The following is a 14,088-nucleotide window of genomic DNA, read 5'->3' on the forward strand; positions in this document are numbered from 1 at the left end:
CAGATTACTCACTGTCCCATTTAAAAGGTAGTACAATACAGGAACCTCCGCATATGAATGCTCTCCCTTACGAATTTTTTCCTTAAAAATTAAAATTTTGCAAGAAATTTGCATCAGCATACGAAGCATTTTTGGCAAACGAATGAACGAAACCGAACCCCGGCTAAGTTGCGCAAATGTCCGGGAGCCATTCAAAACTTGCAAGTTTACAAATTTTACTTTGGCATGCGTTCAAAGCTTTTTTGTTGACAGATTGGTGGTGGGGGTGGTCTGTTCTATTTTTAGCTCAAACTTGGTGGCATGACTTCCTTTGAGGACCCTTGACATGGAACGCTTGGCTTGGGTCACCTCTTTGTAAGCAGACATGCAGTTTACATACACTTCATATTGGGAATATTGGTCATATTTTTGGGAACGGATTATCTGCGTTTACATTATTTCTTATGGGAAAATTTGTTTCGCAATACAAATTTTCACCTTATTAAATTCGTATGCCGAGGTTCCACTGTATAACAACTAAGTACTTTATTTTGACTGAGCTTGAACGCCAGTTTTGCGTTTATCCTTCTTCACAACCCAACAACTTTGCACCTAAGAGTTTCTTTATTAACAGCCACATTTGCATTCATAATCTATTAAAAGTCATTTCTGATGGTGAGATTGGTTTAAAATAATGCAAACTGAGATCAACATGCTGTATGTAACTTTACTGATTTGTTAGCATTAATAGACAGACAGAAATCATTTCGATATGTTTATACATACAGTAGCTTAAAAATTATGCTAATATAATGAATATGTTTTTGCAATGTTGTCATATTTCGGAAAAAGTTGCAATCGTCTGCCTCGTGATTATTCCAGGGATTTTTAAAAAATTTTTCTTATTCATTTTTATACATTTTTATTTCAGGATTTATGTTGATATGAAATTTATTACACCTGACAGAATGTAATAAATGAGAATTTCTCTCTAATAAATGTATAAGTAGACTAAATCTGTTGATCTAAATAACACATTTGGATGGGATTTGTATTAGCTGCAAGATAAAAGAGTTTTAAAGAGAGTTATGTTTCTACTTATAATAAACAGGTCTCAGTAGTGCAACACACAACCCTGCAAACACTCGACACACACGAGTGACAACATGAGAGAGAGTATTGAAAGAGTTACACATAGAAGGTATAAAAAGGCTAAGGGAGCCTGAGACAAGATCAACATTAAAAAAATTCATTCTGCTAGATCCTTAAACTGCACTTAAATGCTTTGAATGATGAACTCTGAGAGCAATGCAAGCATTAGAAAAAGGAAGAATATGATTCCCTGATCAATTTGGCACGAAAAATGAGTAAGCTAGGATTAGTTTAGACGTCTGGATGAGCTACAATCCATGTTAGGTAGCAATAATTTAACTAAAGTGCTGAAGTATTATTAGGAGTGGGAGTGTATACTTGACTAATCACGTACGTTTGCACAGTCTATCAGGAGTTGATTTATTTATTTATTTTAAATATGAGAAATGAGTTACAATTAAATGTGCAACTCCTTTTAAAGCAAATCCACTTCAAACTTTAAGGCAGTGCCACTTCTCGCATTCGTTCCTCATAACTACAGTTTTATGGGTTTAAGGGTTATCTAAATTCCTAAATGAATGTATTATACAGTAAATTCACATCTCCTAACATCAGCGTATCATGTGCCCTCATTTTTATTTCTCTTTCAGGATTAAATGTTGGGTAGATGGTGGTCGTACTTGGGCTTGTGTTTGTTCTTCAGTTCAGGTGCCGGGGAGATGGTGCTACTGGTAAGTTGAGGCAAATACTGCGCCTGGAAATTAAAAGCAAAAGTTTTCTTGATTTTTAAATTTTGTAGATTTGATGGATAAATAACATAACATGGAGAACATGTTGCATCTCTACACAGATCCTTTTCAGCTGTGGGTGATTTTTAATGGAATTTCAAATGAGATATGTTATCAATGTTGTTAAAACAGCTTCCGATGTAAATAAGGAAAGTGGACAGGTCTGAACACTTTACATTTAAATGCAATGTGCTATTATTATTATTTTTATTATTGTTGTTGTTATACACATTTCAAGGCAATACAGAAAATTCAGAGTATTTATTTCAACAAAAGCAACAATTGTTAGTTTATTAATTATTAATAGTTCCACTTCTACTTCGTTCCGAGTTTTCATTGTTTTGTTTACATAGCCATGAGGCTTTTGTTTTGTTTTCATGTCTTGTCTCTGCCCCATTTTCCACGTCTAGTGATTAAGCTAAACTTGATTTCAGTTTTGTTCCTGATTTACACTACCAGTCAAAAGTTTGGACACACCTTCTAATTCCATGGTCTTTACAGATGTTTATTTCTTTCTACATTGTAAAACAATGCTGAAGGTGACCGAAATACACAATAATCTCATTTGATCAGTTGATATTGAGATATGTCTGCTACTGATGCTCTGTAAAGCCTTCATAACGCCTCTAATCTGAGGTGCTGTTAATTGGTGATTTCTGAGGCTGGTAACTCTAAATGAACTTCTCCTCTGCAGCAGAGGTAAGTTTTGGTCTTGCTTTCCTGGGATGGTCTTCATGTGAGCCAGTTTCATCATGGTGCTTGATGGGTTTTTGCAAATGCACTTGACAATACTGTTCTTGCAAAGAACTATTCCAGAACACCTGACCTTCGTGTCTTAAAATAACAACTGACTGTTGTTTTTTGTTGTCATTACATATGGATTACTTAAGTCCATGTGTGTTATTTCATAGTTTTGAAATCTCCAGTATTGTTCTAGAATGTAGAAAATAAATCCCTAAACAAAAAACATTGAATTAAAAGGTGTGTCCAAACTTTTGACTGGTAGTGTATATATCTGTTTAAACCTTTGTGTGTATGTTGAACTTGTTGCAAAGGTTACTCTCTGTTCATTCTCGTCCCCTGTGTTTTCTGACCTGTTTTTCCCCCTCCTTTTGGATTTGTTTGTTGGATTAATAAAAGAGAAGTTCTCCTACATTTATGTCTGCACAACCTGCCTCTGTCCCTGTGTCTCATCAGACAGTATATAGTACTGATAACAGCAAAAACTCCTCCCTCTTACTGAAGTGTTTAAATCATTTCAGTTTTAATAATTTCACAAATTTAGTAAACTATTTAATCTTTTTTAAAATATATAATTCATAAACATTCGTTTCCAAACATATCGCTGCGTTATAAGATTCCAAAAAATAGTGGCACTACATAGAACCATTTCTAAGGAACAGGTTCTAATATCTAAGTACAGAACCCCAAGGCTCTATATAGGATCCCAATGGGTCTTATAGAACCTCATATAGAACCTCTTAAATTAATTTAAGGTGATGAAGTAGGTGAAAAACAACCACTCAATTAACATATATATGCATATGTTATCGCATCACAAGATTGTTCTTTGTGCAGATGGATGGAAAGGACGCTACTCACCCCTGGCACTCTGCGTCTGGCACCTTTCTCATGGCGCCTCATGGGTCGATCGCTTTCTCGTCCCCATCCGAGTCCACCCTCGTCCTGGAAGTATGGCAGCTCTAATAACTCCTCACATGTCAGTCTTTCAGCAGGGTCCATCACGAGACATGACTACACACACACATGCAATTAAATGTATGGTACCATGTATTGAATCATATTATAAATATTCCCATTTATGAATATTACCTTCATCACATTAAGGGCAAGAGGTGAGGCACCGTGAAACTTCTTCTCAAGTGGCTCCTACGATAAGCCATATTTATTAGATAAGCAATGGGGCAAATTGTGTGTGTTTGTGTGTGTGTGTATGTGTGTGTGTATGAGAGAGAGAGAGAGAGAGAGAGAGAGGGTAGTGTTACCATAGTATCTGGTTCAGGGATGCTGACTCCACTGAAGAAAGCATTGGAGCGGAACACTTGCTGATGTCGAGGGATCAGATCACCTGAAGCAACCAAAGTTCAAATCTTTGTTCACAAAGCTTTATTAAGTTAGCTTGACACAGACATTATATTGTTTTTTTTTGGTCTAATTCAATTAAAAAATTGAAAATTGTAAAGTATCCAACTTTGACACACTGATGTAGATGGCATATGATAACAGACTGCTTGTCGATTTTTTAAATAATGGAATTACTGTCACCATGTTGCACTGCTCCAATGTGGGCCATTGTTCCATACGTCACTAAAATGTTAATACTGTACTGTAAATGCTTATTTTTAGAGTTTAAACCCTAAATATGACCCCAGTCATGCTCCCAAAACATTTTAATTTCATTTAAAAGTTAGCTTAATACATTACCCTTTAAAAAGAAATAAATGTTTGATGTAAAAATAGAGTACCTGTATAAAAACCAAGAAAAAAATCACTGAGATCACTTATTCACACTTATGGAATATACGCACGTGTTGAAACAAATACAAGGTGCGGGGAGATGAACCGTGACATCACACATACAAAGCATCGTAGCTACCAGCCAATCAGCAGCTAGGTAAAACTGTTAATGCTCTGTGATTGGCTACTTCCATCCCTTCCAGCCTATAGTGTGTCGTAATTGTTGTACTGTACGTACGTTATATCGGCGATGTTCAATATCATTTAAATAACATTTATACTTTATTTATATTGATATTTTGTTGATTTTACTTATATATATATATATATATATATATATATATATATATATATATATATATTCAACATTCAACATATTATTAATGCGAAATTATTACGAGAAATTTAGTTTATTAATAATATATAAATAATATTAATAAATTTTGATATATATATATATATATATCAAAATTTATTAATATTATTTATATATTATTAATAAACTATATTTCTCGTAATAATTTCGCATTAATAAGCATGAAAATGTATAAATGGGCACAAAATTAGCCGTACACATTTTTGCAGGATTTTGCGAGGATTTTGTGGGTTTGCGAAAAATTCGCAGATGCAAATTAGTTAGGTTCCAATGGAAATTTCGCGGATCAGAGAAGTTGCGGATTGTGAGACGTGGATTTGCGAGGTATTACTGTAACACCCTAGAAACGACCGGGCTTGCATAGCAACCATCTAAATTACCAGAGCAACCCCATGGAACATCAGAGCAACTGCTTAGCAACACTTCACCAACCAAGTGAGATTGCACCATTTGGAACATCATAGCAACTACCTATCAATACTCTCTTTACCAATTGGGATTGTGTAGAAACCATTTGGAACATCGTAGCAGCCACCCATCAACACTCTCCCGACCAACTGGGATTGTGTAGCAACCACTTCAAACATCATAGCAACTACCTATCAACACTCTCCTAACCAATTGGGATTGTGTACCGTAGCAACCATTCAGAACATCATAGGAATCACCTAGCAACCAACAGGGATTGCATAGCAACTATTCGGAATATCATAGCAACCATCTAGCAACATGATACCAATAAATTAGGATTGCATAGCAACCACTTGGAACATCATAGGAATCACCTGGAAATCAACACGGATTGCATAGCAAGCATTAGAACCATCATAGCAACCACCAAGCAACATGATAACAATAAAATGGGACTGCATAGCAACCAAAGCAATAATTGTGCTGGTGTGATGCCCTGGTGTGTAATTTCTTTCTAATTAAAAATGCAGCTGGGATTAAAATTAAAGTAATTGTACATTGGTAAGTTGATTATCAATAGTGATCAATGATCTGTGATGAATTTGCAATACATGGGTGACAGTTATATTGTGTTGCAGCAGTATTTAATGCACAAAGCAAAAAAAAAAGGCCTTTGTGTCTTTAAAAAGGTTTGATGTCTGTACCTTTTGCTTTGCTAAAAACTGGTTAGTGTAACTCTATCAGTAAGGGCAGTGGGAGCTCCAGTAGTTCAGGTCATACCCAGTGTCTTGCGGATGAGGTAGAGCTGATCTACATCTGAGCGTCCAGGCCACAGTGGACTCCCGAGAAGGAGTTCAGCAAAGACACAGCCCAGAGCCCAAACGTCCACCGGCGGGCCGTACTGTGTGTCTCCTACCAGAAGCTCTGGAGCTCGGTACCAGCGTGTGGCCACATAGTCAGTGTAGTCATCACCTGGGCCAGCTGTCCCAAACACACACACACACACGATGACTTAGCATTTACAATCACACACATCATATTGGGGACAATACCGACTGCAGCCATCGGACCACACTTCCTGTGTGTACGCTCAGGATATACTTTAACCTATGGTAACGATACACTGAAACCTAAGTAGGTAAGTGGAGCTTTAGGCAGCGCTAACTGACTGAGAGGCCCTGGATTTCACACAAGACTGATTAGCAAACGTCTCAAGTTAAATGTGAGATAGGTGGGGAGCAGGAAAGAAAACCCTGATATCGCCGTTTCTGTTATATCACAGTATCTGCTTACAAAGGTGACTGTGAAGCCCCCTAATCCTTCAGGAAGCACTGGCCTCCATCTCATACCTCTGTGTGTTTTCTTTTAGCTTTACTTAATTAATATTAGTTCAGAAAATAATAAGTGATTAGTTAATAAGCTTGAATGTTTCAGGATTTAAAAAGAAACTATGCATAATATTCTTCCAAACATTTCTCAAGCTCTGTGAATTACAAGAAAGTAAGCTTTACAGAAAAATAAAATATGTTTCTCACAGACAGGGTGGGGGGGTGTTTGGGGTGTTGGGGTTGATAGAGAGTGAGAGAAAGGGTCAGAGATAGAGGGTCAGGGAGAGAGATAGAGAGTCAAAGAAAGAGTGTGTGTGTGAGAGAGAGAGCGAGAGAGAGAAAGAGTGAGAGAGAAAGAGAGAGAGGGAAAGTATGAGAGAAAGACAGAGAGTCAGAGACATGGAGAGAGAAAAAGGGAGACAAAGAGAGAGAGAGAGTTTTTGGGTAAAAAGGAGACCTACTCAGGATACGGGCAAACCCAAAGTCGCACAGCTTGATGACTCCCGTCTTGGTTAGTAGGATGTTTTCTGGTTTCACGTCTCGATGGATACACTGTTGGACACATTCAAATATACGCACATGAATACATACTGTGAATTAGAGCTCATACACCATACAACCAAACTGTTCATTCTTTCCTGTATTACACCTGGCATGAACACGAGCTCACGAGAACAGCCTAGCTCAGATATCACTATTTCCTCATGCTGTTGAAACAAGTGTAAGTCTTCAGTGACAGTTTTTCTGGCTGAACATTACAGCTAGTGAAACACCTACCACTGACCTGCATTTACACCAAACTGACATCTGACATCACAATACTCACCTGCTCCAATATAAAAAGGTTCAGATGTTGCTGTGTCCTATCCCAAATAACATTGTGCACTATGTACTACACGGTCTAGTGTATTAAGTTTAGAAGTATAGTATCATATAGTATTTTTCATTAACTTCCTAGTGGTCCAGCGGCAGGATCCTCTGCTCTCACTGCCACAACCCAGGTACGATTCCTAGGCAGGGCGCTAATCCAGCCACTGAAGATTTTACTCTAAGTGCCGGTCCCAAGCATGGATACAATGGGAGGGTTGCATCAGGAAGGGCATTTGACATAAAAAAACCTAAGCCAAATCAAAACATGCATATATAAAATGTCTCTGACTCTCTCTCATTAATTCTCTCTGTTAACTAACATTTATGCTAATGGCACGAGCACAGTAAAGACATTCGATTGATTTACATTTTTACAATGTAGTTTTAAATTAATTAACCTCCCTCTGTATACTGTTTATATACTGTTTATATATGCAAATTATTTATATATTTTTATATATTGTTTATATATGCAAATTATTTATTTGTTTATATACTGATTATATATGCTAATTATTTGCACTGCGAAAATGCACTTCTGGTTAGATGCTAACTGTATTTCATTGCTTTGTACCAAGTGCAGTGACAATAAAGTTGAATCTAATCTAATCTAATCTAATCTAATCTAATCTAATCTAATCTAATCTAATCTAATCTAATCTAATTATTTGTTTCAAATTGTGATTTGTGTGACAGGGCTGAATGTCAATATTACAACCTCAAGTGAAAATAAAGAAAAACGGAAATAAAAAATCAATCAATTTCCATCTCTACACAACCTTTCTGTTTAACATGTGACTTGGGTGAGTGTATTCAGGGAACAGGGAGATTTCAGTGAATGCTGTGGAACACATTAGACTTTGAATTCTTTTTCTATGTCTTTGACCTTTACAAATAAATTTATAAATGCAATAGCAGTTCGATACGAATGGATCCCGATCATGGTAACGCTCCAATAACACACTGTAGAAAATGTGGGAAGTATTTAATGGCAATTACTTAGTAAGATGGTAAGATGTTTTTGGATTATAAACTTGATACATTAAAATAAAGCACATAAGTTATCTACAGAAACCAAAAAATATTTAATATAATGAAGCGCCTCAGTGGTGGCCACCTTGTCCACTAAAGGATGCGAACAAATTTTGGAGCATCGTGTTTAATTCATGAGTAAACCTACTTGTTGTAAAAGGTGTTATATGTTAAATAAGAGCATAAGAGCATGCCACTGATGTTTCACTTTCCTTCCTTCCCTCCACCCATTTCTGTATGTTACAATCCTAATACAGACACGGATCAGACTCTACTTTAAAGATGAGCTCACACAAACTGACGACTTCTTTGCCTTTAAAAGAACGAGGCCAGGGCAGCTGCGTTAAATAAAGCGCACGCTGTTTGACAGGCTGGGAGAGCTTATAGAGCCACAAAGAGCTGGATACTGACATTGTGTTTGTGGCAGAAGTTGACAGCCTGAAGAGTTTGCCAGATGATGCTCTTCAGCTGGATCTCGGGAACCCTAGAGGACACAGGGAATAAAAGACTTGTTGTAAAGGCTTGTTAAAAAACGCTTTAGCACCAACAAAAAGCTGCACATGTTTAATTCTGCCGTCACAACAGGGCAGAAGAACATCTCTGCAGTAATGGAGATGACTCCTATAGCAACAGACGCATTTGTTTTCAACAACAGCTAAAGTTACTGTGAAATACAGCCATTCGATTTCAGAGATTTCCCTTCCATTTTTTAATTTCTCGCCATTCCTTTATTTTCTCCTGTCCTCTCCTATCATTTTTCTTTTCGTTTCTTGTCATCATTTCTCCTACTGTAATTTCTTTATTATCTTACTGTTCCCTTATTTCCCTATTCTTTCCTTAACTTCTCATCATTTCTCTCCCTCCTTCCACTCCTCTCCTCTCCTCCCCTCTCCTACCTTCCATTAATTTTCTTGCCATTTCATATCCTTCTATCATTTTCTTTTCTTTCCTTCATTTTTCTTCTATTCTGTTCTCTTCTTTTCCTTTTCTTCTCTTATATCCCATAATACATTTCTTTTGCAATTCCCTTCTTCCTTTCCTTTCCTTTCCTTTCCTTTCCTTTCCTTTCCTTTCCTTTCCTTTCCTTTCCCCCCTTTTCTGTATGCTTCTCTTCATTCTTCTACTCTTCTCTCACCTTACCTTACATTATTTATTATCTTGCAATTCCCTTATTTCCTCCTTTCCTTTCCTTTCCTTTCCTTTCCTTTCCTTTCCTTTCCTTTCCTGTCCTGTCCTGTCCTGTCCTGTCCTGTTCTGTCCTGTCCTGTCCTGTCCTTCCATTCCCTTCCCTTTCCTTTCCTTTCCTTTCCTTTCCTTCCCTTCCCTTGGAATTATAAATGAAGTGAACTCCATCACTGCCTCAGTCAGGTGATGTTTTTCGCTACTGTACTGCATATATATTCCAAACTGTCTCATGAACTACACCATGACAGAGCTGTCTAAACAACTTCCAGTATCTGATTATATTCGAGGAACTATACCACCACCTCACAAACTCCTTGTTTCACTGAAATCATCATCCCATGGCAAACCAAGGCAGATGTTAGAGCAGAGAACAGGAGAGCACAGGAATGCAGTGAAGCACTAATCTAAACATTCGACTTATAGCTAATGTTTTTATGCAAGAGGAACAACATAGGTAAGAATAAAAGGCATTCTCCAAAGCCTTCCCATTCCATGCCCCCATACAGACACACAGACACACACACAGACACACACACAGACTTTCTTACCGTGAACTACGCTCTTATCAGAAACGCTTCACTATAGACAACTAAGGGTTCATGAAGTTGTGCACTTAGATGAAGATGCAAGACAAAGCAAAAAAAGATAGCATGTACTGGATCAAGTATTTTAAAGCAGCTGAATAATGAAACTGGAAGCCTTAGAGTTGGAAGCGTATAGAAGCCAGATTTGCAGTGATAACAACGAGAACTGTACAAGCAACAAAACACTAGAAATACAAGTGACTACGATTTACACCTTCTCATCTATTTATCAAATTGGACATTTTACTCTCTGTTTTTGTGCTATGTTAAACATAATGTATGTTATGTTGTCCACATTTGAGCAAAATAGCAATCAAAAAAAAGAAAAGAAAAGGAAGAAAATCTTATTTTCTTTCCAGTTCTTTTAACAGCAAGTGACTATGTAAAGGTGGAGGTTACAAGTGACTTCGATTTTCCACTTATAAAATACCTGGCAACCTCAGAAGAATGAACTATACACAGGTTTACACAGAACTGTAACTTTCCCTATAACTTCTGGACATAATTGGTCAACTCTTTTATTTGTAAATAAACTGCCCCATAAATCTGAAGTAAAAGTGTGTAAATTAAAAAAATAAAGACATGAAGACTAACCCTCTGGGATGCTTGTCGAGTTCATTGAGGACGGTTTGTTCGCAAAACTCAAAAACCAAGTGAAGTCTTCTCTTCCTCCTGAACACCTCCAGAAGGTTGACCAGGTTTACATGCTTTAACTGCTGCAGGGGAAACCGGGTGGACAGGAGAACTATGAGTTTAAGTGGAGTATGATTAGAGGAGCAACATTCTAGTACTGTTTTTAAAATCATCATTGCTGATGTCATTTCCTGTAGTTAAGTTCCTATTGGCTATAGACATCTGAAATAATGTGAAATCCAAAGAACTGTTGTGTTTTCACCAGTGTCTTAAATTTGCTTGGTTGAATACATTGATCTGTTTCTGTACCATTTATCTTACACAATGTCATGGGGGAACCTGGAGGGAACAATGATGGAACACCCTGAATGGGGTGCCAACTCATTGTAGGGCCTTAAAAACCTTAAAAGTGCAAGGCAAACATGCTAACCAGTAAGCTTTGTTGTTATGTTTGACAACAATTAAAATTCCTAGGAAACATCGCTGCAAACTCTAATTTTGCACTAACCCAAAACTAATGATGTAACAAATGATGCACTAACCCAAAAACTAATGATGTAGCTTAGAGCTTAGCTAGTGGTAACTTGTTAGCTAGCTAGTTGGTTGGCAAAATTATACAGTAGAACCTGCTACATTATTAGCCACAACAAAACAGTATAAATATAAAGCTAGTCAACTGACAAATGCCTGAGCAATAATACGATAATTGATACCTAGCTGATTTGTAACACTTTATTCTTTTCAGTACTTAGCAACACAACATTGTATAACTCAGGAAACAGATAATACAATTAACAAAGCAAATAATGTTATTTCTCTTGTTGCTAAGTAAGTTTATATTAGAAATCTACTTCCTTTTGTACCTTTGTGCTACAGGTGGCTAGATACAGTGAGCTGTAAGTGATATAGACATTAGGGGAAATTTATGTAAGGCTGAAGAGGCTAAGACAATGAAGAGCAAGACAGAACAACAGAGAAAAAGGAAGAAAAATCCATTTTACCTTCAGCATTCGGATTTCCCTAAGTGCTATCTTCTTGATTACCGGATCGTCCTCGGATTCCACGAACTTCTTGATGGCCACTATTTGACCTGTTTCCTTGTTGCGGCATTTAAACACCACGCCATAGGAGCCCTCGCCGATCTTAGCCAACTTCTCATACTTCTCCATGGTAGAGCCAGTAAGCTTGAGTTCATGAACACTTAAGAACAAAGATCAACACTAATTTAAAGAAAATAATGAATCATTGTCTATTATCTAGTTAGAAAAAAATGAACTAAATAAATTCTCGACCATTCAGACAGTTGGTGACTTCGTTTTCATCTATCTAGATCATTATTACCAGTGTAACCTGCCTTGCAACATGCTTTGGGTGAATTCTCGAATCTCGAATCTGACTGGTCAGAAAGAGTGCATTAATTTTGTATAATAGAACACACAGGTGGTAGTTTGAGCTGTAACATGAAAGTAGGTTAATATTAATGTACTCGATTCTAACGTTATTGATTCTATAGTAATGGCTCATACATCAGAGCTCCACAACATCTAAGACATATAAATAATTTAAAAATGACAATGTTGATGTGGTGATGTTTTTATGAGCAATTTATTTAACATTTATGGAGTCAGAAAAAAAAGTTTGTCAGCTCAGAAGAGTGTTTATAATAAATGAGAGAGACAAAGAGAGACTAGTGAGGGGATGACAGCTGTAACATAGAAGAAAATGAGAACACAAGTTAACTTGTGTCTCGGATGTTCCGAAACGTGGAGATTAACTGTGAACTGTTAGAAAGTGTTTTAATCATTAAAAAATGTAAAAACATACTCCAGACCGTCATATAAAAATAATGCACTTAACGGATGGGCATTATTGCTGCATCACACCACCCATTATTTTTATATAGCAGCAAGGTGTTATTTCTTACATAGAAAATAAGCCTGCTTGTGTGACAGAATCAAATACAGTGATAAAGTGTCTAGAGATCAACGAGAGATGGCGACTCCCTCCTCCATGAGTGACAGAGAACGGATACAAACAGCATACATACACCGCTTCTCCTCCTCGTATCTCGTGTGACATGATAACAGAATACAGAGATGCAGTATATAAGAGAAACCACTTTTATTTCAATCACTACTCTAATGAGAAATGCGTCAAGTGATGATCTGATTAGTGATTTTGATTGAGCTACATTAGCGAATGAATTCCGTTCAGATCTATAGGCAAGCATTTAAATAAAATCCACCTATCCATCGTCTATACCCGATTTATTCCTAATTAGGGTCTGTTGGAGCCTATCCCAGCAAACATAGGGTGAAAGGCAGGGGTACACCCTGGACAGGTCACCAGCCCATAGCAGGGCCACATATAGACAGATCACTCCTATGGGCAATTTAGAATTACCAGTGTACATGTTTTTGAACTGTGGGAGGAAACCAGAGTAAACCCATGCAGGGAGAACATGCAAACCCCACACAGCCTGCCTGTTCGAACCCAGGACCTTCTTGCTGTGAGGCAACAATGCAAACCACTAAGCCACCGTGCTGCCCATCAACTTATCCAGCATCAGCTGCCAGCCCTGCCTGCTTGTAACGTTAAAAGCTCTGAGTGTTTTCACTCCAGTATATTACATCACATGCTCATCACCTGAAACAGTAAAACCCATCCTATGTACTTTACACGGGAATGTACCCCGGATGTGACACCAGTCAGTCCATCGCAGCCACCAGGCATACACGCACTCATTCACACCTGGGGGCAATTTACTGTAATGAAACACGTTTTCCGCTTCACCTTGAATCGGATCATGCATGAAGAGCTCGCAGGTCTGATTATTTTCCGAAGTTTGTTTCAAATCACCGCTTTGCTGAATCCTTGCGCGTATTCCATCTGTGTTTTCCTTTGGGCTTCTACAAGTTATCGAAAAGCTATTTATTAATCCGGAATATTATTCGGATTATTATAAACCCGTGTATGCTAACCTGTGCAAGTCAACCTTTTTTTCTGCGGCGCTACTGGACGCCACACAGTAGAGTAACCTTTATTTTAAAAGGGTTGCATCCCAAATCGGACGCACGAGTACTTTTAAGAGTGCAAAACCACTATTACCACTGACCTTATATCCCGCCTATGTAGTGGACTAATATAGGGAGTGTGGAGGTATTTGGAATTCAGCCCTAGCTGACCGCGTGCTACCTGACGCTTACGCATCCTAGCAACCGGTCTAGCAACGCGAGAAGTATACATCCGGGCCACTCAGCGCCTCAGAAAATCCCACTTTTATTAGAAAGACGATCATAATAAATTATCTTAAAACAAAAATTGAATTTTGT

General features: G+C 37.6%; 1 protein-coding gene across 1 annotated transcript; it reads right to left on the minus strand.

Moving 5' to 3' along the window:
• Positions 1-1,688: 1,688 nt before the first annotated feature.
• LOC131371175 (cyclin-dependent kinase-like 1) lies at positions 1,689-13,779 on the minus strand. Its single transcript, XM_058419002.1, has 10 exons — positions 13,550-13,779; positions 11,758-11,956; positions 10,718-10,839; positions 8,766-8,838; positions 6,914-7,004; positions 5,905-6,105; positions 3,866-3,948; positions 3,693-3,749; positions 3,462-3,614; positions 1,689-1,825 (listed from the first exon to the last, which is right to left on the minus strand). Exons 2-10 carry the CDS (start codon positions 11,923-11,925, stop codon positions 1,724-1,726), a joined length of 1,050 nt encoding a protein of 349 aa, XP_058274985.1. The 5' UTR covers positions 11,926-11,956; positions 13,550-13,779; the 3' UTR covers positions 1,689-1,723.
• Positions 13,780-14,088: the final 309 nt, after the last annotated feature.

Source organism: Hemibagrus wyckioides, linkage group LG20 (genome assembly GCF_019097595.1).
Source record: "Hemibagrus wyckioides isolate EC202008001 linkage group LG20, SWU_Hwy_1.0, whole genome shotgun sequence".
NCBI lineage: Eukaryota > Metazoa > Chordata > Actinopteri > Siluriformes > Bagridae > Hemibagrus > Hemibagrus wyckioides.